Source organism: Chrysochloris asiatica, unplaced genomic scaffold, assembly GCF_000296735.1.
Source record: "Chrysochloris asiatica unplaced genomic scaffold, ChrAsi1.0 scaffold00006, whole genome shotgun sequence".
NCBI lineage: Eukaryota > Metazoa > Chordata > Mammalia > Afrosoricida > Chrysochloridae > Chrysochloris > Chrysochloris asiatica.
The window spans coordinates 1,484,957-1,512,187 of record NW_006408524.1 but is presented as its reverse complement, the minus strand read 5'-3'; the positions used below and the strand labels follow the sequence as shown (position 1 = coordinate 1,512,187).

General features: G+C 45.7%; 1 protein-coding gene across 8 annotated transcripts in view; it reads left to right on the top strand.

The window, feature by feature from the left end:
• Positions 1 to 12,425: 12,425 nt before the first annotated feature.
• The window catches only part of CAMK2B (calcium/calmodulin-dependent protein kinase II beta), a 188,031-nt gene continuing 173,225 nt past the window's right edge, over positions 12,426 to 27,231 (top strand). For 7 of the 8 annotated variants that reach the window (XM_006832088.1, XM_006832089.1, XM_006832086.1 and 4 more), the window contains exon 1: positions 12,426 to 12,707. In XM_006832088.1, coding sequence (XP_006832151.1) covers positions 12,643 to 12,707 — 65 coding nt within the window. In that variant the 5' untranslated portion in view covers positions 12,426 to 12,642. The remainder of the gene's footprint in view (positions 12,708 to 27,231) is intronic. The other variant, XM_006832090.1, reaches the window with a different exon arrangement.

Here is a 27,231-nt window from a genome sequence, read left to right as displayed (position 1 = left end):
TGGTAGTGTAGTGCTTTTGAATCGGGCTGCTAACCTCAAGGTCAGCAGTTCGAAACTACCAGCTGTGCAGGGTCACTATGAGTCGGAACTGACTCCACGGCACTTAACAACAACAAAGACCTTGTATATATATATACACACACACAGTTCTGGTGTTGTGCTGTAGGATAAACACTGGACTACTAACTGCAAGGTCAGTGGTTCAAACCCACCAGTCGCTCTTGGGTCACTATGTGTCGGAATCGACTCATAGTGACCCTGTATAGGATTTCCGAGGAGTGGCTGATGAATTTGAACTGCTGACCTGTGGTTCAAATAAACGTTGTGGTCCAGTGCTTATCCTACAGCGCCACGCCAGGACTCTGTCTGTTTATCTTTCTCTATCTGCATATATATATATCACTGTGTAAGGTTCCTACCTCCTGATATCTATATGACCTATGTCAAGTATTTTGTAGGAGGTGGTGATGGAATTCAGTGGGTAGGAGTTGCATCTTTGGAGGAAAAGGTGAATGCTCTTAAAACTCTGTTTCCATTTTTCTGATTTCTCTGGAATTAGAACCCCGCTGGCTTTTAGGCACGAGAGAGCGGACGCACTCTTTTCACCAAGGCTGGCAATTCAGGCCTGTGGTCCTCCCTTATCGCTGTGTGTCTTCAGGTGCGCTACTTAGCCTTCCCAAGCCTGGTGTCCTCACTGCAAAGCAGTGATGAGAATGACCATGCCAACAGGCAGAATGTCCCCGACAAGCGGGAACTGTGACTGTAATAATTCTGATTTATTTTCTGTCTTGCTGTCACTGCCCGCTGTAAGTGTGTTCTTGTGTATAGCTTCCATAATTATCACCACTGAAGTCACATTATATTTGGCATCCCCCCGTGGGTGAGGCTCTTGTATCCGTGGAGCTGCCCCCCTCCCACCTGTCACGTGTCCCCAGCATCCCCATCCACTTGCTGTTCTGTATCTGCCAGGCTGGTCCCTAGTGGTGGGTAATTTGGGTTGTTTCCAGTTTTCCCTGTTATAAATAGCACTGCTATACATATCTTTATTACAAATTCCTTCTTTTCTCTGAAACCCAGAATAATTGAGCTCTACAGCACAGTGCTGTCTGCAAAACCCTTTCTGCTTCATAGAGTTGGTTCCACCTGCACTGTGTGGGATCCTCGCTGTGAATTGGGGGCTAACTCACAAATGTCTGCCCTACAAATAAGGACACAGACCACAGAGGTTTCATGCTGTGTGGCTCTGTGGGTTGATGTGCTGGACTGCAAGGTTGGTTTGAACCAAAAGGTTGGAGGTTCAATCTCAGCAGCCACTCCTTATATAGGGGTTGCTATAAGTCGGAACCGACTCGATGGCACTTTACAAGAACAATAACAATATCCTCACTGGGCCCAGGAAGACAGAACGTGGTGTGTGGTCAGCATCTCCCAAGTTCACAAACATAAGACAAAACTAACAAACACAACAGAAAATAACCAGAATTTCCTAACCCTTTACTCCAGTAGGCTTAAAAAGAACCTATTGGGCAACTAAGATTGAGGGGAATCAGGACCCCGAGCAAGGCTTGGTGTTGAAATACATCCCCCTTCCCCCACTTTTTTAAAGGAAATAAATACTACACTACAATAAGTGGATACATTTTCATTGGCACATAAAGTTCACAACAATTTTTACATTTATTCTATTTTTGTTTGTATACTCTTTTGGAACCAACTTGACTAATTTATATAGTTCCCATTTCAAGTAGGCTTTTACATTTATTGGCAAAATGTTGTGGATAGTATTCTTTTATCATCTTTATCTCTTTATGTCATTTTGGCTTTTTTGTTTGGGGCTTTATTTTGTTATCTGTTGGACTAGAATACACAGAGTCACTGTACCAAAAAGAAATGGCTGATGTTAACCATTTCAAGAGGTAGCGTATAATCAAGAAGCAGTGATTCTGAAGGAAGAAGTCCAAGCTTCACTGAAGGCATTGGCAAAAAAACAAGACTCTAAGTATTGATAGAATGCAAATTGAAATCTTTCAACAAACTGATACAACACTGAAGGCACTCACTCATCTGTGTCAAGAAATTTGGAAGACAGTTACCTGGTCAACAGATTGGAAGAGATCCATATTGTGTGCATTCAAAAGAGAGGTGACCCAACAGAATGCAGAAATCATAAGACAATATCATTCAAATCACAAGTAAATAAAATTTTGCATAAAGTAATTAAAAAAGGATTTCAACTGTACATTGACAGGGAAACAGCCAGAAATTCAAGCCAGATTCAGAAGAGACCTAGAACTAGAGATATCTTTGCTGATCTCAGATGGATCTTGGCTGAAAGCGGAAACTATCAGAAAGATATTTACTTGTGATTTATTGACTATGTAAAGACTTTAGACAGTGTAGATCATGACAAACTTTATTGTGGTCATGAGGAACCTATACATAGACCATGAGGCATTTGTTGTATCAGAGCAAGGGGATACTGAAAGGTTTAAAATCATGAAAGGCATAAGCCAGGGTTCTGTCTTTTCTCCATACGTATTCTATCTGCATGTGGAGTAAATAATCCGAGAAGTTAGATTATATAAAGAAGAAAGGATTGGGGGAAGACTCATTAACAACCTGCGATATGTAGATGATGCAGTCTTGCTTACTGAAAGTGAAGAGAACTTGAGATGCTTACTGCTGAATATCAGAGACTACCAGCCTTCAGTATGGACTGTATCTCAATGTAAAGAAAATGAAAAGTCTCACAACTGGGCCAATAAATGACAGGATAAATGGAGAAAAGATTGATGTTGTCAAAGATTTCATTTTGCTTGGATCCAGAATCAACAACCATAGAAGCAACAGTCAAGAACTCAAATGACGTATTGCAGTAGGCAAATTTGCTACACAAGACCTCTTTAAAGTGTTCAAGAGCAACTATATCAGTTTGAGGACTAAGGTGAACCTGACCAAAGCCATGGTGTTTTCAATAGCCTCATATGCATGTGAAAGTTGGGCAGTGAATAACTAAAGACCACAAAAGAATTGATGTATTTGAGTTACAGTGTTGGAGAAAAATATTAAAAGTACTGTAGTTGTTGCTGTTAAGTGCCGTCGAGTCGGTTCTGACCCATCGCGACCCTGTACAGGGTTTTCGAGGCTGTAAATCTTTACAGGAGCAGAACGCCTCATCTTTCTCCCCGGGAACAGCTGGTAGTTTCTAACTGTTGCTCTTAAGGTTCGCAGCCCGATTCATAACTACTATGCTACCAGAGCTCCTTAAAGTACTGTAGACCATTAGAAAACAAACAAATCTGTGTTGAAAGAGGTATAGCCAGAATGTTCCTTATAAGCAAGGATGGTGAGACTTCATCTTTCATTCTTCAGACATCTTATCAGACGGGATAAGTTTTGTGCACAAAGTTGCTGTGAGTTGGAACCGACTCAAGGGCAACTTACAACACCAGACTTGTCAAAGGCTCACCTATTTTACTGATTTTAAACTTTTCCCACCAAAGATACAGCTTTTGATATTATTGATTAGCTGAACTCTTGAACTCTTGGCTGGTTTTTTTTTTTGGTGTTGTTTATTAATTTCTGCTGGTCTTTTTACACTCATCCAGCTGCAAACCTCATTCCATCATCAATCTTTCTTGTTTTATAATAAATTGTACTATGGTCCTTTGGTCCCTGTTTTGGTTGGATTTCATGATCTTTCATATTTACTGGTTTCAAGTGCATTTGTTTGTAAATTTCCATTTTTAGAGTTTCCATAGTTTGTAATGAAAACCTTCCAGTGAAATGGGTTAATTGGGCTTATCTTTGCTTATTAATTTTTTAGCTCTCTTGCACTGTTGTCATTTATTCCTGCTTTTTTGGAGTATTTGAGTTTCTCCTTATACTAAGATTGTTCCATGAATTGAAAATAATGTGTGTACTGTATATTTAGTCTTGGTATAGATATAGGGATGGTGGCATTGCTTCATATATATAATTTTAATTTGAAGTATCATTTATATATAGTAAAATGCCCTGATTTTTAGTGTACAGTTTGATAAGTTTTGACACTGTATATGCTTGTGTAGCCACACACACACAAATACAGAACATTTCTATCACCCTGGCACCACCCCAATCCCTCACAGAGGCAAGTGCTGACCCGATTTCTACAACAATAGATGCTCTAGAATTTTTAATAAATGGAATCATAAAGAGTGTGTACTCTTTGGGGCTGGCTTCGTTCACTCAATATATGGCTGAGGGATCTGTCATGATACTGAGTATACATGCAGTTTGTCTTTTGTGTACATACACACTGATTTGTTTTCTTAGATTCTTGTTTAGGGATATTTACACTGCTTCCAGTTTACACCTTTGATGATGGTTGTTGCTAAGTGCCCTCGAGTTTTTTCCAACCCATAGAGACCCTGTGTAGGGTTTCCAAGGAGCGGCTGGTGAGTTTGAACCTCTGACCTTGTGGTTCACACCAACTTTGCAGTCCAGTGCATTAACCCACAGTGCCACACCAGATGACCAAATGAGAACTGAGGTGGTACCTTTTAGACAGGCTTACCTTCTTCTTTACCTGAAACACACAAACTCATGTCGGTCACAGGCTCCTTATGCCATCTTTCTCTGTGGCCCAGAATGTGTTTAATCCCGTTCTCAGAAAATTGAATGGCTCTCTGTCATTAGGGCTTCAGAGATGCATCCCCTGGCTACCACTCAGAAGTTGCTACTCCCTCACTCTGTAGCCTTGTCACTTCGTTTCACATCTGCCTGGAATGATACCACTCTGTGATGTTTTCCTGTCTCTTTATCAAGCTATCCTCCGCCCCAGCCCCGAATGTAAGTCCTATGAGTTGGTCTAGTTCTGTGGCTGGGACAGAGCTTGTCACACCATAACTGCATGAACAGGGTCAGAGATCATCGCTGAGTGGTGTGTGCGGGTTGAAGATGTTGGTGAGAAAGCTGGGTCTGGCTGTTCCCATGGGTTCTGCAGTGGACTAGTTGTCGGACCTGAGGCCAGCCACGGAGCAGAGCCCTCTAGTGCCTCAGTTTCTTCATTTATAAGGAGTAATGACGGATCCGAGCTTGCAAGGTGGTCACGTGCTTTACACGACGCAGCAGAAGTTGGGTGCTTAGAAAGGTTTTTGACGGATGATACATGTTCTATAATTGTAGCTATGGTCTTCCTCACCACCACCACCACCATCAATGTCACCATATCATCATCACCACCATCATCCCTCCTCCCATGTCCTCACCGTCCGTACCAGAACTATCACCGTCACTCCATCTTCCCCTAAGAGTCCTACCTCAGCATCTCGTATGGGCTGCCATGCTAGGGTGAAGTGATTGGGGATGGATGGACTAGGGTTCATGGTGCTCTGGAGGGGCAGATGACTGGGCCTGGGAGAGGTGGCACTAATGACGTCTTTCCCATGCAACAGAAGCCCCCAGAGGTCATGAGTACAGAGATGCCATGGCATGCTTTGGGAGAAAAAGCTCCATGCACAGTACTTTTGGCTCTGCAGATGTGATGCTCGTTGTCATAGTAACCATCCTAACAATAACCTCCTAGAACTGATATTCTCCACACCCGCCCCAGCTGCCACCTGGGAGGGACAGCCCTCTCGCTTACGAAAGTGAGCCAGAAAGGACAAAGGTGGGAGGCAGCAAGGGTTTTGAGGTGGTGGAAGAGGGCCCTTCCTGAAGGCAAATGGGAGAATGGAGAATCTGGGCCTCTCTGACCAGAGGCAAAGCCCAATAAGACTGCTTTTGAGTTTCTGGGAGCCCACAAAGAGTCATGACTAGAAACCTTCCACTCTCCTAGGGAGGAGCCCTATGGATCTGGAGGATGGGAGGCGCTGCTCTGTGATTAAGGGTGAGGGGCTAGGCTGTCTGGGCAGGGACAATCTAGGTCCCTTTTGAAGCTCAACCTTTCCCTGCTATCTGATGCCCCTGACTACCCTCCCAGCCCTCCTTAGGGAAGCTCCACATTAGGCCTTTAATGTTTCAGCCCAGGTGAGGCTGCCCTGGGAGTCTCAGGTGGGAATAGGGAAGGTAGTGGTGCAGAGTCAAAGGACACAGTGACTTTCTAATTGTACCCTTCTAGGGACTCTAACTCCTTGGGTAAACTTGATCTTGGGCAGCCTTCCCACTCGGGAGAAGGTGACCTCAAAAAACCACCCAGGTTATGTCCTTGCCTCAGACTGCAGGAAGCTGTGTGTATGTGTTCTTAGTGGAAAAGCAAAAGAGGCTTTATGGTTTAGTGTGCAAGGCCGAAGAGCCGATGACCTGGACTTGTGTTCCAGCCACTACTTTCTTAGCTATGTGACTTTATCTCTCTGCTTCTCTGTTGCCTTATGTAGTAAAATTAGGGCAATAACAGGAGAAGTCTCACAGAATTATTTGTTGTTGTTGTTAGGTGCTGTGGACTTAGTTTTGATACTTTCATAGCGATCCTCTGCACAAGAGAATGAAACACTACCCAATCCCATACCATTCTCATAGTCATTGTTATATTTGAGCCCATAGCTAATTGCCACTGTGTCTTCTCGTCCCTTTGAAATCTCAACCTTTCCTGCTCTCTGGTGCATCTTGGGACCCTTCCTCTTTTTTGCTGAACCTCTACTTTACCAAGCCTGATGTCCTTCTTCAATAACATAACTGAAATGCATCAATTCTTTTATGGCCTTCCTTATTCATTGTCCAACTTTCACATGCATATGAGGTGATTGAAAATACCATGCTCTTCTCCAGGGCCTGGAGACCCCCCAATTTACCAAGAATGATGTCTGTCTCCAGGGACTGGTCCCTCCTGATAATATGAGAGATGAGAGATGAAGTATGAGAGATGAAGTCTGGCACTCCTGGGCTCTAAGGAGCATTCTGGTTGTACTTCTTCCAACAAAGATTTATGTGTTCTTTTGGTAGTCCATGGTACATCAACATTCTCCTCCAACACCAGAATTCAAATGCATCAATTCTTCTCAAGTCTTCTTTATTCATTGTCCAACTTTCACATGCATATGAGGTTACTGAAAATACCATGGCTTGGGTCAAGCACACCTTAGTCCTCAAACTGACAGCTTTGCTCTTTAACACCTAAAGAGGTCTTATGCAGCAGATTTGTCTAATGCAATACATCATTTGATTTCGTGACTGCTGCTTCCATGAGTGTTGATTGTGGATCCAAGCAAAATGGATAACTTCAATCTTTTCTTCATTTATCATGATATTTACTGGTCCAGTTGCGAGGCTCTTTGTTTTCTTTACGTTGAGGTGTACCCCATACTGAAGGCTGTGGTCTTTGATCTTCATCAGTAACTATTCCAAGTCCTCTTTGCATTCAGCAAGTAATGTTGTCTCATCTGCACATCACAGGTTGCTAATAAGCCTTTCTCCAATCCTGATCCAGTTTCTCGGATTATTTGTTCAGTATACGAACTGGATGTGCATGAGAAAGGATACAACCCTGACACACATCTTTCCTGATTTTAAGTCATTCAGTGTCCCTTTGTTCTGTTCTAACAGCTTCGTCTTGGTTAATGCACAGATTCTTCCTGAGCACAATTAAGTGTTCTTGAATACACATTTTTCACAATGTTATCCAGAGTTTGCCATGGTGTACACAGTAAATAGATGTCTTTGAATTGTCAATAAAACACAAGTAAACATCTTTCTGATGTTCTCTGCTTTTAGTCAAGACCCATTTGTTATTAGCAATGATATCCCTCATTCCATGACCCCCTCGGAATCTAGGTTGACTTTCTGGCAGCTCCTTGCTGATGAACTGTTTCAACAGGTTTTGAATTATCTTTAGCAAATGTTTACATGCAATATGAATGATATTGTTTGATGATTTCCACATTCTGTTGGGTCACCTCTCTTTGGAATAGACACAAATATGGATCTCTTTCAATCAATTGACCAGGTCTTCCAAATTTGTTAGCATGGATGAATGAGTGATTCCAGAGTGGCATTAGTTTGTTTAAAAGATTTCAATTGGTAGTCAGTCAATTCATGGTCTTATTTTTCTAGAATGCCTTCAATGCAACTTGGACTTCTTCCTAAAGTACTGTCTGTCCATTTTTGATGATATGCTACCTCTTGAAATGGATGAACATCGACCATTTCTTTTGGATACAGTGACTGTATTCTTTCCATCCTTTAAATTTATTTATTGTGAATTGAGTGAAGGTTTACAGAGCAGATCAATGGTTTTACATTAAACAAATCATGTACTTTGTTTCATTACATGGTTACAATCCCCTCCATGCACCAACAGTTAACAACATTTATCTCTGTTCACTTTAACCACTGCATGCCTCCGTGTCTCCCGCCATCCCCATCTTTCCTCTGCCAACCTTCCTCCGGTTGTATATTGCCTGTCCTGTCACCCATGTCAGTGCGTGTCTACCCTCTAGTGCATGTATCATTTCCTTCTCCCCTCAAACCATCATAAGTTGTTTATTTTATCAAGAAAGAAACCCTTCTTTTTTCTGTACAAAAAACTTCCATGCAGGAATATATAATCATTTAAATAACCAAAGGGCACATTCTGGAAGCCAGCCTCTTGGCCACCAGCACACAACCTTTCTCCTTCCATGAGTCTAGAGTCCTCTGCTGCTCCCTCTCTCTGTGTCCCCATCTCTGCCTCCATCTCTGGTGTCACTGCTTCTCTGGTTAGGGTCCCATGTCTGCTCATGCTCTTCTCTTTTGATGGTCCTAGGGTCCTCTGTTTCTGGACTGTAAGATGAACTACTTTCCCCTTTTTGTTATACAACTTCTACCTTTATAGTTGTAACAATCGCTATTAGGTATAACAATTATTCATTATTGAATCAAATGAATCCTATCCCCATCTCTTTTTACCAGACCCATCTAGACAAGAGGAAAATTATTCAGTGGGGATTCTACCTTCCATCTTCTTTTGATGCTTTCTGCGTCATTCAATATTTTGCCTATTTGTTGCTATTATTTAGTGCTGCCAAGTCATTGAAACCCTGTATAAGGTTTCCAAGAGTAGAATGCTTCAATATTGCTACCTGAGGCTTGAATTGTTTCTTCAGTTCAGCTTGAGAAATGCTGAACATATTCTTCCCTTTTGTTTTTCTAACTCCAGGTCTTTGCACATTTTGTTATAATACTTTGTCTTCTTGACCTGACCTTTGAAATTTCATTTCTTCCATTCACTTTAGTCTTTCCATGCTCAAAAGCAAGTTTCAGAATCTCTCCTGACATCTGCTTTGGTCTTCTCTTTTTTCCTGTCATTTTAGTGAACATTTGCTTTCTTTATGGATGATGTTCTTAATGTCATCCCACAACACTTCTAGTCTTCAGTCATTGCTGTCTAACGCATTAAACCTGCTCTTGAGATGGTCTCTAAATTTGGGTGGGATATATTCAAGGTCCTATTTGGACTCTTGTGAACTTGTTTTCATTTTCAGTCTGAACTTGCTTATGAACAAATGATGGTCTGTTCAGCAGTTTGCTTCTGGTCTTGCTTTGGCTAATGACATTTAGCTTCTCCACCATGTCTTTCTACAGACGCAGTCGATTTGATTCCTGAGTATTCCAGCTGGTGACCTCCAGGTGTACAGTCATCTATTATGTTATATTAAAAAGGTATTATTCATCAATGAATTAGTTATTAGTTTTTTCAAAATTCTATCATGCAATTTCCAGCATCATTTCTGTCACTAAAGCCATATTTTCCAACTATGGCTTCTTTTTCTTTGTTTCCAACCGTCGTATTCTAAGCACCAGTAATTATCAATGTATCTTGATTGCATGTTTAATCAATTTCACACTGAAGAAGTTGATAGAATTCTTCGATTTCATCATCACTGACTTTAGTGGTTGGTGTGTAAATTTGCATAATAGAGGTATTAATTGATATTCCTTGTAGGTGTGTGAATTTTATCCTGTTACAGACAGCAGTACACTTCATGTTATATCTTGAAGTGTTCGTTTTGATGATGAATGTGACACCATTCCTCTTGAATTTGTCATTGCAGATATAGTAAGCCATATGATTGTTGTATTCAAAATGCCCAATACCTATTTCAGCTCACTAATGCCTAGGTTATTGATTGTTATTCATTCCATTTCATTTTTGACCACTTCCAATTTCCCTAGATTCACACTTCATACATGCCATGTTCCAGGTATTAATAGACTGTATTAGTGTTATTAAGGAGCTGTTTCTCCTCATTACGAGTTGCGCTCCATCAGCAAATGAAGATTCCTAAAGCTTTCCTCCACTTACCTCATTATGATCAACTCTCCTTTGAGGAGGCAGCTTTGAGTGCCTTCCAACCTGAGGGGCTTATCTTCCAGCACTCTATCTGACAACATTCTTCTGTTATTTGTAATATTTTCATTTTCGGTATTTTCTCTTGACGATGTTCTGCCGCTATTCACAGGCTTCTCAGTGGGTGAACATTCAGAAGTAGTCCTCCGCTCCTTCTTCCCTGTCTGTCTTAGTCTGGAAGTTTCATTGGAACCTGTCCATCATGGGTGACCTGGCTGGTATAGCTTCCAGCATCATAGCAACACACAAACCACTAGAGTATGACAAACTGACAGAGGAAGGGTGGATAAAATGAAGAATTAAATACCACATGTAAAGTCCATACAAGCTCAGTAAGCATTAGCTGTGGCTGGAGCTGTAGGTCGGTGGTTCAAACTCACTAGTTGCTCCGTGGAAACCCTATACTGGGTTGCTATGGGTTGGAACCAACTCGATGGCACTTAACAACAACCTATCATGTTGTGGAGTCCTTGTGTGGTAAGCACTCTACCAAAACGTTGGTTTGAATCACAAGGCCAGTGGTTCAAACTCACCAACTGCTCCTTAGAAACCCTATACAGGATCGCTATGGGTCGGAACCCACTCAGCAGCACTTACCAACAACACTGTATAGAGCTGCCTCTTCTTTTCAGAGCTCAGAAGATATTCGCTGGAGCTTTGTAGATGTTCCTAAAAGGTGTTGCATGTGGCTCTCATGTGGTGGATTACAAAAACACAAATCCCAAACAAATCTCTGCCAGACCTAGGAAGGACCCTGAACCACCTCAGGACCCTGCCCAGGATTTCTAAGTGTTGAAGATCAGCACTCAGGGACAGATGTGGTCTCCTTCCATGTCCTATAATAACTTTTCTAGCCTGCCCACCCCGCCTCAGTGTGGCCCCCCATCCTAGCTTCGCACTGAGATCAAGACAAGGCCCACTCCTCACACAGGGCCAGAATTCTGCATGGACATCCAACACGATCTTAATGTTGGGTTCATTATGTCTCCATTTCCTGGGTTCAATCCAGTCTGCAAAACCATCTAGGGCAGGGACTTGGGCAGGAGGCTTGATAAGGGATGCCTGACCTTGGGGCCCTGAGCTGACCCCCAAATCCCAGGAGCCCTTCATTTGATCCTTTGTCAAGAAACATTTTACTGTGGCTTCAGCCAGGGTCTGAGAACCAAAGTGTGTGTGTGTGTGTGTGTGTGTGTGAGAGTGAGAGAGAGAGAGAGAGAGAGAGAGAGAGAGCAGGACCAACTGAGGCCCTGTCCTCAGGAGGTGGGAGTGGTGTATGGCGCAGTGGGAGTGGTTGGGTGAATCAGGGTGGTGTCCTATCAGAGTGTGTATGGGTACAGGGAGCAAAGTGGCCCCCCAGACTCTGTGCCGTCTTGGTTCTAAACTTTCAGTCTGGGCAACCGGGCTCTTGCCCGCCCTCAGGGAAGGCATCTTTTGTGGGAAACCGGGTCAGCCCAGCCTCTCTGCCCCGCCTCCACATGCCTCTCAGCTCCTCTTCGGTTCTGTCCAGCACCACGTTTAAGAGGGGCTTGGGATGGATGGGCCCTCTTCTCCCAGGCCTGGGAGAGGAAGACTGTGTCCTCCCTACTCGGCCAGGGTATAAGATCTCAGCGCCCCACATTCGCTGGTGGAAGCATTCTCGTATCACTGACTCAAGACTCCTCAGCCTCGGCCCTCCTTTCCAGACACGCGTGGTATCCAGTCCTCATAGGACCCAGACTACGTGGGGCAGCCCCCAACCCATTGTTCCTCCCCAGCCTAGTGCCCATGCCGGCCTGGGTCACTCTGAAGCTCCACCAAGAGGGCCTGCGTTGTGTGAGGTGTTGAGTGATGGACAGGGTGAGGAGAGGGTCTGGCTGCATTTTCTTCCTGTGGTCAGGTGCCTGTGCCTCCTCCTGTCGGCTGGCTCCCTGAATAGGCGCGGGTGTCCTATTGTGGTCCAGGGCGAGGTGGGCTCTCAGGGAAGGAGAGGGTCCTTTCATGGTGCGCAGTCCCACTGGGGCTGTGCGAGGTCTCTGTTTCGGAGCGGAAGCTGGGCTCAGGCCGCCCGCGGAGCCCGTGTGCGCCGCCGGCTCGGGGAGCGCGCGTGTGCGGGGGGCGGCGGCGCCTCCTGCGTAGGTGTGAGGCGCGCTCCTGGCAGGGAACGAGCCAACAGAGCTGGCACGCGCCCGCCGCCCGCCTGGCGCAGCCCCCGCCCGGCCCCCGCCCAGCGCCGGGATCCGAAGTGTCGTCGCGCCCGCGCCCGTGCCGCCGCCGCTGTGCCCGCGAGCGGAGCTGGAGCCGGAGTCGCAGCCGCCGGAGCGCAGCCGGAGCGCACGCCGAGTCTGTCCGCCGCGGCCATGGCCACCACGGTGACCTGCACTCGCTTCACCGACGAGTACCAGCTCTACGAGGATATTGGCAAGTAAGAGCCGCGGCGAGCGCGGGGCGCGGGGAGGCGACGGCGCTCTGACCGGGAACCCCAGCGGGAGAGCGGCCGCAGCCTTTACCCGGCCGGTTCCGGGGGCACGGTGGTCGGGCCCGGAACGCACGGCCCTGCGCGGCGCTGATCCCGGGGCCCGTCCCGTCCCCGCCGCATCCGGCCCTGGTGGACCCGGCCACGCGCGGCGGCCCGGCCTGGACTCCGGGCTCTGAGCGCGGCGCAGCGGGGGCGGCAGCAGGTGTCTCCGAGCGCCGGGCAGACGTGACGCATTTGGCGGCTGGGAGGTCAAAGAGGAGGGCCCGGCTGGGCGACTGTGGAACCTGGAACCCCGCGGAGGCTTCCTTGGCTCACCTAAGGCCACCGCGCCGCAACCAGTCCGGTGCGGACGCCGGGCCCCCGAGCTTTCCCACCCCCCCAACACCCGCGTCGTCTGCTGCCTCCTCCGCGTGTCTCCGTCCAACGCTGTGGGTGCTTGTGGACCCTGGGCAGGGCTGGGCCTGGAGGCGACAAGTAGACATGGCCCTGAGTGGGAGCAACCTCTACCATGGGTCCCTTGGGGAATTTGGGTGGTGAAGGATTCTCCAGGGGGCCCCGCGGGAAAGGAGAGCTGGGGACTGGAATTTGGGGTGTGAGTCAGGTCATTGGGAAAGGGGATGGGAATGAAGCGGGAGTTGAGGTCTCTGCTGGGCTCCGGATTTTTGGGACCATCGGAGTAGACAGAGAGGGGGCTGGTGCTTGATGGGTTATTTGTGTGTGAAGAAGAGGTCATGGGGAGGGGCTTCGGAAGACTTGGCCACCTGGTAAAAGTTGGTGAGGCTCCTGGCTTCTGCCTGCCAGCATTGGCTTTGCCACACAAGGCAGAAATGGGAGAGCTGGAAGACCGGCGGAGAAGGGGCTCAAGGGAGAGCCTTGAGCAGAACCTCCTCTCGGACCTGGTCTCCCGCACGGTGGCGTGATTGCCGAGGGCCCTGAATCCCCCAGGCTCCAGGTGGTCCCGAGCTCTGTTCCTACCACGACAACGCTCGCTTCCCTCACCCTTCTGCCTTGTGGGCGTTCTGGCAAGGTTTCCTCTTACAAATACAGCAGCAGATCTTTTTTCCTCCCTTTCTAAAAAAAAAAAAAAAAAAGTGAGGCGGAGCCTTGTGAGTGATGGGCATAATCATTGATTTTTGTGGAGTGCTGGGAGTCTCTGAGCTTCCATGTGGGGGGTTTGCTGCCTCCGCCTCTCTCTGCATGTATTGAAGAATGTTTGGAGTCCCACCCTGGGGAAGAGCAGCCCAGTGCTGTGTGGAAGAGGTACAGTTGGATGGTACCAGAGAGTGGGGGGTCAAGACTGGGGGTATCAGGAGAAGAGACCCAAGGGAATCTCTTCAGAGTGCTAGCTGGAGCATGCCGGTCGCCTTCCTCAGAGCCTGGGGACAGGCCCTTTGGGGACATTTCCAGGAACTACTGAGGCTGCAGGCCTGTGAGGAAGGTTGGGCTGGGGTCTTCAGGTGGAGGGGCGAGCCAAGGTGTGCCTCCTCACTCTTTCTGAAGGAAAAGTTTCCCCTTTTGTCCTCCAAGTATGTGGGTGCTTCACTGTGGGGACAGGACAGTAGGGGCTCCTGAGGGGCTGCTAATGATCCGGGTTTTCGGAAGAAGATAAAAGTGACTTCGAAAGGAGGGTCACTCCTCTTCTGGGACACCTTAGTAGGTTCACCTGCTGTGCCCAAGACCGGACAGGCATCTTCCATCTTCTTTCCAGAGGAAGGCACCCTGGATGTCTGTCCCCCGTGTCCTCTTGTTCCTCCAGCCTGGAGTGCCCTGGATGCTGGCCCTGCTTGGCTTTGGGTCCGCTTGGGTCCAGCAAGCCTCTGGTTCTCATGGTTTGCTGCCACCCATGGGGAATGGAGGTCTTGGGGTCTCCTTGGGGAATCTGAGAAGGGTGACAAACTCTTAGTGCATGCAGTCCTCAGAGGTGAGGGCTGAAGCTGTCAGACTCTTTTCCCTGGCACAAAAGAAAAGGTGCAGCAGCAAGAAGGAACCAATGTGGCCAGCCCTGTTCTGGGACGCAAGAGCATGTGAGAGAGGGGGTGGGGAAGAGAAGAGACAGGAGTCTGTGTGGAGCTGACCCTTCTAGGGCTTCAGTTCAGCCCTACTGTGTGCCAAGCCCAGTGAGGGGCTGAGAAGTGTGGCCCACAGCCCTGGGCTGGGCTAGGAGAGCGGTTTTGCTGCTCAGAGGAAGCACAGGAGGAGGTCAGAGTGCTGTTGACGGTGTTGTGAACAGAGGAGGGAACCAGGAGGGAGAGTCAGACTCTGGGGATAGTGTCTGTGGCCAGGACCAGCTGTGGGGGGCTCACAGTAGCTACAGTGACCAATTGTTGACAGAGCTTCTCAGTGCATAGTTGGTGCTACTTCCCAAGTTATTTAAAGCTGCAGCCCCTGGCACCCAGTCAGGTGACACTGAGCTCCCTGCTCCGGTAGGCTGGGCGGCAGGCCACCTCCCCTGCCCCACCACCCTGACTGCTGTCTTTGCTCAGAATCTTCTAGTTGGGTGGCCTGGACAGCCGGGCCAGGCTTGCCAAGAGGAGCCTGCCTGTCTCTAGCTCAGCACTCAGGCAGCCCAGCTTAGGTTCCTGTTCATTGGCTCTGCCTTGCCCAGTGGACACAGCTGTTGGCACCAAGGGGACTTCTGGACACCCGCAGACACCAGGCTGGGAACAGGCAGAGGCAAGCAGAGACCACCTGTCTGACCAGCCCTGGGACTTCAACTTTTTATTGTTGAGTAGTTATGTAAAGGAATCCTGGTGTGGCGCTGTGGGTTAATGCGCCAGACTGCAAAGCCATTTGAACTGCAAGGTCGGCTTCAAGCTCACCAGCTGCTCCTCGAAAACCCTACACAGGGTCGCTATGGGTAAGAATTGACTTGATGGCATGTCACAACAACAACAACAGGTACTTAAAATTCAGAACAATATCAGGAATAACAACATGAATGTCTGTGTCTCTTCCACTCAGAATTGAAAATGCTTAGATTTTATTATCTTGACTTTAAGAACTATTAAAAAAATTTTTTATTTTAATTGTAAGAAGTAAGCATTGCACATGATATTAAGTAGCCATTGTCATCCAATTACTGTCGTGAACTTGGTACTTATCCTCCCAGGCACTTTTTGGTACATTTATACATACAATATATAACTGGTGTTTAGGATTCTTTGTTCTGTTTTCCTTTTGACTTTCTATGTTGTTGCTGCTGTTAAGTGTTGTGGACTTGGTTCAGACTCAGTGATCCTGTATAGAATTTCCAAAGCTTGAAATCTTTGCAGGAGCAAAAAGCTTCGTTTTTCTCCCTTGTGAGCTCGAACCACTGATCTTGTGGTTCTCAGTCCAGTGTTTATTGTATGACTTTGTACAAACCCTCTGAACCTTGTCTTGCTCACTTTTGAGATCTGTGAACCTGGCGTGCTTGAATTCCAGGTTGTTTCCTACTGTGTATTTTTCCTGGAGTGTGGGCATGGGTGCCCGTGGGGTTTACACTCAGCAGTGAGATTGTGGTGGCCAGTCGGTAGCCCTACCTTATCTTCTCCTGCCAGAAAGGTGAAGGAGGTCTTTTTCTGGGGTAAGCTGACACTTGATAGGTTGTAAATTTTTTTGACGATTTATCGCTTAGAGAAGTATCTTTCATTCTGTTTTTAAGATCCGGCGTCTCCCTCTTTGGGGAGTCATTATCTTCTTTAAAATATAAACGAACTCCCTAAAAGAAAGCAGTGCCTACAAAATTTTGGATATAATTTTTGTCCTTTTGTGTCTGGTTTATTTCATGCAGCATAACACTTCACTCATGTCATATGTAGTGGTGGTTATGTGTTGTGGAGTCAGTTCTGACTCCTAGTGACCCTGTATAGGGTTCCCGAGGCTGTAAATCTTTACAGGAGCAGAAAGCCTCATCTTTCTCCCACAGAGTGGCTGGTAGTTTCGAACTGCTGACCTTGAGGTTCATAGCTGAACTTGTAACCACTGTGCAACCAGAGCTCCTACATAACATATGTAAGGATTCTATTCTTATGACTGTATGCACATACCACATTGTGTTTAAAATGCGATTTTATTCGATTCTCTGGAAAATGTGATCAGTTGTCCAGAAAGATGCTCATGCTCCTGTTTTACATTCAAAGAACTGAGGCTCCGGGAGGTTCCCCAATCTGTCTCTTCCCACAGGTAGTGAGGAAGTTGCTGTTCCCAGAGTTTCAACAGGCCAGTATATTTCACCCTTAGCTTCCCTTCCTCAGCTAGACCCTCACTGACCTTGATGTGTCCTTGGCTTCATCCAATGACTTCATCCAGTCGACAAATCCTCACAGAGTAAACCACTTTATAGTGAATCCTCACTCATATCTCTCAACTCAGGAAACAGCAGGACCTCCCTCTCCAGGAGTGTGTGTGTGTGTGTGTGTGTGTGTGTGCGCGCGCGCACGCCTTTCTTCAGCCATTGGGCAGAGAGTTAATAGATAAACTTAGAAAATTCAAAGCAAATCAGTTTCTGAATCTTTTGAATTCTAAAGCTAGGTTTCTTCATGTCATTTGCTTTCTCTCTCCTGGGAGTACACCAGGCATGCCTCACCTCTGCCAGGGCCCCACCCCTCTCCTGTGTGGAACCTTCCTGCCCACCTCTCCCTCCCCACCTTGTGTGCCCCTTGCCTGGCTTTGATTTCATTTCCCCACTTCCCTGGAGCTTTGCGCCATCTGATGTGCTGGACAGGGTTGGTACACATCTCCCTGGTTCTGGTTGGCGCTCTCCGTTGGCCCGCCAGCCCACAGAAACAGAGACTGTGTCTATGTTCCTGCTGCACCCAGCCCAGGTATAGGTGGGCTTCCTATTCATTCGGGGAGGCTGCAGCATTTCTCTTGTTTAAGTCTGTAATGGAGGTTAGTGTAAAAAGAAGTCTCAAATATCAAAATTGCAGACAAGATGTACGTTAAAGCACTGCTGACTTAATTACTATGTAATGATATTTTTATACCATAACCCACTTTGCTGATAGCTAAGAATATATGTGTGTGCTTGTTACCTGTATTCTTCCTTTGCTGCTAGCAACAGCTAGCACTTAAATGGTTCTTATAGGAACATGCTTACTTGAGGGAGTAGCTACTGTGGTCATTCCCTGTTTACAGAAGAGACCACTGAGTTATGGAACAGACCCATCACGGCTCAGGGTCACACCAAACCCTGTGGGATCCAGACACTGGAGTCCTGATGTGGCATTGGGGGGTAAAGCACTGGACTGAAAGGTCGGTTTGAACCATAAGGTCGGTGATTCAAATTCACTAGCCTCTCCTCGGAAATCCTATACGGGTAGTTATGAGTCGGAACCAACTCGACAACAGCACTTAACAACAACTGTTTGTACTTTAAAACTGCTGTTGTTCCATGGCCTGACTCCTGGGCGGCTTGTGGCCTACGCTGACCCTGAGCTTTTGGAGACTGTATTTCGCCTTGGTGGTGGTGGTGGTGGTTATGTGCTGTGGAATATTAGTGTACATTAAGTTTCCACGACAACCACCACTCTGACCCCTTTTGAGACCAGCAAGCCTTACAATGTTGATTTCATTAACCAAACACATGACAGTTTTGCGTTTAAAAAACAGATAATACAGAAATATGTGCTGTTAATAAAGTCGGCAGTTCGAGCTCACCAGCTACTTGCGTGGGAGAAGGATGAGGCTTCCTGCTCCCTCAAAGCCTCGGAACCCTTACACTGGGTCTCTATGAGTCGGAACTGACTCGATGGCACCGTTTTAAACAGCAGCAACAGTGTCTGTATGGTGGGTTAGTGGTGTACTGTAGAGTGAATCCAACTCATAGCAATCTTGTATAGTAGGGGTGGGGAACGACGGCCTGAGGGCCACATTGTTGTTGTTGTTGTTATGTGCCATAGAGTCGGTTCCGACCCATAGCGACCCTGTATAGGGTTTCCAAGGGTGTAAATCTTTACGGGAGTAGAGAGCCTCATCTTTCTCCCGCGAAGCAGCTGGTAGTTTCGAACCACTGACCTCAAGGTTCGCAGCCCGATTCGTAACCACTACGCTACCAGAGCTCCTTATAAGGCCCTCAAAATCATTTGGTCTGAAGCTGCCAAGGTAACTGCAGTTTCAGCCACCACATTTTTAGGGTTTTGGTGACCTTGAACCACTGACCTTGAGATTCAAACCGACTTTACTATCCAGCGCATTAACCCACAGCACTACACCAGGACACTAGTCATCACATCGTTGTGGTTGTTAAGTGCCGTCGAGTTGGTTCCGACCCACAGTGACCTGTATAGTGTTTTCGAGGAGCAGCTGGTGAGCTTGAACCGCGAACCTTGAAGTTCAAACCAGTGTTGTAGTCCAGTGCATTAACCCACAACGCCACATTATGAGTGAGTTAATTAACTGTTTGACCAAACATAGTAGGCTAATTTTGTAGTTGATAATTTTGTATGGCTTATGAATGATTTTTAAATTAAATTAAAGGTTACCCACTCCTGCTGGCACAGTGGATTAATGCGCTGGACTGTAAGGTCACTTTGAACTGCAAGGTTGGTAGTTCAAGCTCACCAGCCACTCCTGGGAAATCCTACACAGGGTTGTTATGAGTCAGTGCAGATTCAACAGCACTTACAACAGCAACCCCTGGTATATAGGGTTCCGAGGCTGTAAATCTTTAAGGGAGGAGAAAACCTCATCTTTTTCCTGAGGAGTGGCTGGTGGATTTGAACAGCTGACCTTTTGGTTAGCAACCCAATTTATAGCCCACTGTGCCACCAGGGCTCCTGCAACATCTACATGTTGTTGTCGCTAAGTGCTGTTCCTACTCATAGAGACCCTGTATAGGGTTTCCAAGAAGCGTCTAGTGAGCTTGAACTGCTGACCTTGCTGTCGCGAGTGCCTATCCTACAGTGACATGCCGGGACTTCTACAACAAAAACAAAAACACAAACAAAGCCCTACCTTATATGCCATTGTTAAGTGCCATCCAGTCAGTTCTGACTCATAGGAATCCTGTCTAGGGTTTCTGAAGAGTGGCTGGTGAGTTTGAACCACCGACCTTGCGGACCAGTGCATTCTTCTGCATTGCCACACTAAGATTATTCCTTTACTCCCCGCTCCTCCATTGACTTTTATAGAGTCCATACTGAAGCATCTTGGAATTTAATGAGTAACTTAATAGAAAATGTCAAGTAGAAATAACATGTGGAACATCTAGTCCTTGGAGATGCATTCTCTTTGTCTTTTTCCCCTGGTGCTACCTCCTTACTTCAAACAATAGGTGTGGCATTTTGAAAATTCCAAATATATTTTCAAAAAATGTAATTCCTTTTCTCCACCCATAATAATGGAATCTGAAAAGAATCAACACATATTTAATAGCTTTAAAAAATGTTTTATTGTGAATTATGTGATAGTTTACATGGGAGAACATTAGCTTTACATTCATCCTATTGTATATTGTTTCATTGCCATGGTTACAATCCCCTTCATGTATCATCAACCAACCAAAGGGTATACCCTGCAAGCCTGCCCCCGGTTGTCAGCACACAGCCCCTCTCCCTCTCTGAGTCTAGAGTTCTTGGTCACTCCATCTCTCCATGTCATTGTCTCTGCCTCCATCTCTGGCTTCACTGCTTCTCTGGGTAGGGTCCTGCACTCAGTTCTTCTCCCTTGATGGTCCCAGGGACCTCTGCTCCTGGACTGCAAAGTCAACCATTCCCCTCCTTTTGCTACAAAATGTCTACCTTTACATTTCCAACCCTCACAAGCAGTCCTGATAGCAATTATTCACTATTGTACCACAAGGGACTTATCCCCATCTCCTTTCATCAGTCCCACCCAGACAGTTTGGATACTATCAGTTGAGCCTTTGCCTTCCTCTGTGCCCTCTGGATCTAGGTACCTTCTTGTAAGCCTTGTAAGGCTTGTAAACCAGTCACTTCTTGCCTTTGTAGCCCCCCCATTTTGGGTAGCCAATGCCCATCCCTGTCTGCCCCATGTATTGAGGGGGTGGGAATGATCCTTGCTATAAAGATTTGTTCCCTCTTTTGAGCTACTGCATCCATAGGTGTAGGTCAAGTTCATCAAATTGAATCAGATTACTCTTTTTTTCCTCTTCTTTCTTCTTCTAGTTGAGTTCTGATCATCCAATCATTGAAGCCAGGTCAAATGGGTATTATCTGCAAGTGTGGGTGTTCTTGTGCATATCCCCTCACTTCTTATCAGCTGGATGCTTCACTCTCCACTCTAGTCCTCTGTGGCCATGTCCCTGTCCCTGGACTCAAGAGTCCCCAGGGTTTGCCATATTGCTGGCCAACCAGGTTTCTACCTGGGTTCACAGGAGTCTATTGAGTGTGGTAGGACTTAGCTCAGAGCTTCATTGCTGTTTTTCCCTCACTTCCCCTTATCGGTGACGAGTGTGGTCACCAGTCAGACTACATGTCTGCTCGTGTATACCCCTTGAGTCTTAGTCTTGGAAGGGTGTTTTAATAGCTTTTAAGATAGCTTATGCAGTCCTGGTGTGACGCTGTGGGTTAATGCACTAGACTGCAAAGTCCATTTGAACTGCAAGGTCAGTGGTCTAAGCTCATCGGCTGTTCTTTGGAAAGCCTATACAGGGTTGCTATGAGTGGGAACGGACTCGATGGACACTTAATAACAACACCAAGAACAAAAAATATCTTACACAATGTAAGTCTCATTGTTAGTGTAGAAACACCAGAATGCTTAATTTGGCTTTCCAAATGATCACATTGCCGTATTACATAGAAATGTGTATTTTATTAATATAAACATCTAATTTTATTTAAAATAAAGCCATCCTTTATTGTCACCAATGGTGGTGTTAGCTGGTGGGTGGCTGTTGTTGCTTGGTTATAAGGTCACAGACTTGTTGTGGAGTTGGAGCTTGGTGGACGTAGTGTCTTTTGCATTGATATAATGAAACAAAATTACTGAAGTTGTGCTTCTTTGTTAAGCGAAATAGAAACTTTACTTGAATTCTCTAATAGATTGACAACAGCCAGACAAAAATGTTAAGACCACTCGGTGTAGGCCTAATCGGAGACCCACTTACCTTGTTCCCTACTTTATAAGCAGCAGGTGAAAAGTGGGTAGACAGGAAGTGACATCACCATGACATGAACACCTTATTGGCTTTCATGGTGTCAAGTACCTCCAAATTCATGACTGCTTTCAGGAAGAACTGAAGCGTAGCCCCCACTTTGAATCCAAGCACTGAGGACAATTCCTGGCAGCTAGTATGCGGTGCTCAGTGACTGCCGAGTTGCTTAGGCCTTGGGGGACTGTGACATCCTTGCATGGGTCAGCTTAATTTATGACAATGGAAAAGTATTAGCAAGCCCACCCTGCAGAGGTTGAGGGTGGGTCAGGACAGAAGGTGCTGGGTGTCTGCAGGATGGGCTGCTGACCCTTGCCCTTAAGGAAGAGCCCCCTGCTGGCCTAAGTGGGCATCTTGTCACTGAAGGGCTGTTGTCACACATTTGCCATTATGCTGAGGGTCTTAACTTCAAGAGGTTTGCTACATTCTGCCCATTTCTAAGAGTTTCCCCCATTCCTTATTCCTTTGTCTGTTGAGGAATAGTCTGGTTCTCAAAACTCGTTGGTTTTATCCAGGTCATTTTTTTTGGACTTGTGGGTAAAGAACAAAGTCCTGCTGTTGCTGTTAAGTGCCTGGGAGTCAGTTCCGGCTCATAGCGACCCTGTGGAGGGTTTCTGAGTACATTTTTGGTGGGAGCAGAAAGCCTCTGATGAACTTGTGGTTCGCAGTCCAGTGCTTAGCCTATGGACTACTTGCGTGGGACTACCATGCTCCTACATCTAGAGATTCTATTTTTATAACCATCAGTATTTCAATGAGATAAATCTAAAACACACCATAGGGTTTTCAGTGTTAAAACCCCCAAAACAAAAATCTTGAGGCTGTTAAATATTTTGAGTTAGCACTTGACTTAAAAAAATTTATATTTATTTTGTTTTTGTTGGTTGTGAATTTACACAGCAAAACACATGCCAGTTCAACAGTTTGTGCGTAGACAATTCAGTGACATTGGTAATGCTCTTCAAGTGTGTAACCATCTTTGCCGCCCCCCCGCCCCTTTCCGCGTTGCTCCATTCCGTCAATGTAAACTCTGTACTCCTTAGGTTCTTATCTCACTTTTTGAGTTGAGGTTGTCCTTTTGATCTCACCCATATAGATAGGTCTTTAGAAAGTATAATAGTTAAGACAGACATTTCACCCCCTTACTAGTTAAGCTAATGAATTGTTTGGTTTTAAGAAGATTTCAGGGAATATACTTGATTTAAAATCAAGGATTATCTCAGAGCAATAATTTTTAGGGGTTCATGTAGCTTCCATGGCTCCAGAAAATCTGGAATTCATGAGAATTTGAAATTTTGTTCTGAAGGTTTGATCAAGATTCTTCTTTGATGGAAAGGTCTAGTAATGATAACAAGGTTCTATCTGATTCTTCTGGTCCACTGGCAAAAGAGACAGTTAGTTGTTCCTGGAGTCAACCAATCACACATCCCATATCTTCCACCTATTTCTAACTCACTGTCTTGCAATTGTTGTCTCTTGGACGCCATTTACAAGCTTTTAAGACTCCATGCACCATGCAACAGACACGGATGTAAAACGAATCTCTAACCATGTTATTAAGCCGATTAATTGGGATGTTTCATGAAACCATGACCCAAAACATCTCACCTACGGAACATTAGGTATTTTATTGTGTATCCTCAGCAGCTAGTCTCTCTCTCTCTTTGGTCGTTGTTGTAAATATACTTTTCACACAACTTTTGCCAGTTCAACTTTTTACAAGTGTCCAACTTATTGATAGCACTTACAGAAACTGACTGTACAACCTGACCCTTAATCAAAACAGTGTTTCTAGAACTGTAAACCGAACTCAGTACTCATAAAGCAATAACCTCTACCTTCCTCCCAGTTTCCTGGCCCATGCCACCCTGGGAAACACTAATAAACTTTGACTTCTATACATCTGCTTTTTTTGTATTGTTTTAGATAAGAGAGGTTATGCAGTAGTTTTCCTTTTGTGATTGACTTATTTCACTTAGCATAATGTCTTCAAGTTTTACCCATGTTGAACATATATCAAGACTTCCTTTCTCCTACTGGCCAAGTAATGTTCCATTGTATGTGCTACCTACCACCTCTTGTTCATCCATTCATTTGTTGATGGCCACTTAGGTGGTCTCCTTTTGCCTGTTGTAAATAGTAGTCCAGTGAACTTTGGTGCACGAGACTCTGTCTGAGTCTTTTTCTTTTGGGTATACACCTAGGAGATGAATTACTGAGTCTTCTGGTAGTTCATGGAGTTCTGGCGTGGCACTGTGGGTTAACACACTGGACTGCAGGTTGGTTTGAGTCACAAGGTCGGTGGTTCCAGCCTACCAGCAGCTCTTCGGAAACTCTGTACAGGGTTGCCATGAGTCCGAACTGACTCCATGCCAATTAACAACAACAACAACTTGGTAATTCTGGTGTGGCGCTGCAGGGCAATGCACTGGACTACAAGATCAGTTTGAACCATACACCTGGGAAACCCTACATGGGGTCACTATGGGTTGGAACTGACTCAACGGCACTACAACTGCCAAAACAACAATGGTGGTGGTGGTTATGTGCCATGGAGTCGGTTCCGACTCATAGCGACCCTATACAGGGTTTCAGAGGCTGTAAATCTTTACAGGAGCAGAAAGCCTCATCTTTCTCCCGCGGAACAGCTGGTAGTTTTTAACTGCTGACCTTGCGGTTTGCAGCCCAGTTCGTAACCATTGTGCTGCCAGATCTCTTTCAATAACAATAGTCATTCTGTTTTTAGGTTTTTGAGGAAATCGATAGCATTGTTAAATTACAGACTGGGGGAGACCCATGAGCTTGTGAGTGGAGCAGAATGGAGAACCCAGAGTTCTGTCCAGATTCCACGGAGCCCGGTGTGATCTACAGTCTGGTTAGAAGAGGGTCTGCTGGAGAAAGCAGCTGGGCGGTGACTCTCAGCCCCAGGGACCCCAGTACCCAGGCTCAGCTCAGACAATAAGGAAGCTCTGCAGGGAGAGGACCAGTATTTAATTGTTCAATGCTCCCAGGTGGGGGCAGCGAGAACCTAGAGATGGATGCTGCAGAAAACTGCCACTAAAGCCCATATTTCTGCCACTTCCCTGGTTCTTCAAGAGCCTCCACTAATGGTGCATTTGAATTTGCCTTTTTCTACCCTGAACACTCACCAATGGCTTTATCCCACCCATCTGTGTTGTCTGAAACAGCGCTGCCCGGTAGACATAATGGGAGCTGTAGATGTCATTTCCATTTTTCTAGTAGCCCTTATTTAAAAAAATGAAAAAGAAATGGATGAAATGAACTTTAATAATATATTTTATTTTACTGCATATATCCAAAATATTATTTCAACATGTTGATTGCCGTCGACTTGGCCCCCCACTCATGGCGACTCTGTGTGTTACAAAGTAGAACTGTGCCATAAGGTAATCTTTGTGGCTATAGATTGCCAGATCTTTCTACCCCGGAGCCGCTGGGTGGGTTTGAACCACCAACTTTTAGGTCAGTGTTGTTATTAGGTGCTGTGGAGTCGGTTCTGACTCATAGTGATCCTGTATAGGGGTTCCAAGGAGCTAATGGTGGACTTGAGCCACCAATTTCTCTAGATCAATTGCTGTTGTTATTGTTGTTAAGTGTCGTCGAGTTGGTTCTGACTCATGGTGACCCTGTTTCCTCATAGAGTTTCCGAGGAGCAGCTTGGGAGCTTGAACCTCTGACCTTGAGGTTCAAACTGACCTCGTGGTCCACAGCGCCACACCAGGACTCCATTTAGGTCAATGGTGGTGGTGGTGGTGGTGATGTGCGTGGAGTTGGTTCTGACTCAAAGTAACCTTATACAGGGTTTCTGAGGCTGTAAATCTTTACGGGAGCAGAAAGCCTCATCTTTCTCCAGTGGAACAGCTGGTAGTTTCGAACTGTTGACCTTGAGGTTAGGAGCCCGATTCGAAACCACTACACTACCAGAGCTCCTCATTTAAGTCAGTGTTGTTATTGTTGTTATGTGCCGTGGAGTCAGTTCTGACTCATAGTGACTCTGTACAGGGTTTCCGAGGCTGTAAATCTTACGGGAGCAGAAAGCCTCATCTTTCTCCCGCAGAATAGCTGGTAGTTTCGAACTGCTGGCCTTGTGGTTTGCAGTCAGATTCGTAACCAATACGCTACCTGTAGGTCAATAGCTGATTGTAAATTGCTTGTAGCAGCCAGGTTCATTGTCATTATTATAATGTGATCATTACATATATCGATGTATATATATATATACATAATGGAGTCCTGGTGTGGTGCTGTGGGCTAATGCGTCAGACTGCAAAGTCATTTGAACTGCAAGGTTGGTGGTTCAAGCTCACCAGCTGCTCCTTGGAAACCCTATAAAGGGTCGCTATGGGTCGGAATCGACTCAATGGCACTTAACAACAACAACAATCATTATAATAAGTATTATTGCACTATTTTGCTTTTTATTCCTTTAAACCTATTGTGTGTTTTACACATACAAGGCTAAGTTAAAAAGTATTGCTACTCAGGTTCTAGTTCATACATACATGGAACTAACAAAACATGCTTAAACCTGTGTCCTTGGGATCAGCAAATGACTGCAGGCAAATTCAGTAATACAGTTATCTGAGCCTTGTTGTTGTTAAGTGCTGTTGAGTTGGCTGCAACTTATAGCAACCCTCTATAGGGTTTCCAAGGAGCAACTGGTGGGCTTTAATTGCCAACCTGTGGTTAGCAGTCCAGTACTTATTTTACAGCACCGCACCAGTACACCTAGTCTCTTTTGATCCAATCACACCATGGTCAATTGGCATAACATAGTCCACAATACTCTTTTGAGTAGCAACTGAAGTCTTGAAAGCTTGTGAGGTGCCAACTATTGGTCTCTCTTGCTTGGTGGAAAGAAGAGTGGTAAAAAATGAAGATACTTGGAAACAATGAGTCCAATGGGTGAATGGACCACAGCCTCGAGACCACAGCCTCGAGACCCTGCTACTTTAGCAATTGCTCTGAAAGTGATCGCATTAAGAGGTTATGGATAGCGTGGGAGAGAATGAAGAACAAAGCTCAAAATCAGAAAAAAGACCACGTTTACTGGCCAGATAGAGACTGATGGTCACCCTTCAAGTCTGAAACTTTACTCAGCTTTTTGGCTCCATTTTCAGTCAAACAATAGATAGATCTATAAGGGGAGTCCTTATGTGGCACAGTGGATGCTGGACTGCAAGGTTGGCTTGAATTACAAGGTTGGCTGTTCAAGCTTACCAGACGCTCATTGGAAACCCTACATAGGGTTGCTATGAGTCGGAACTGACTCAACAGCACTTAACAACAAGAGCAACTACAACATGAGGGGAATAACAACACTAGTGAGATACACACACCATTGAATGTTAA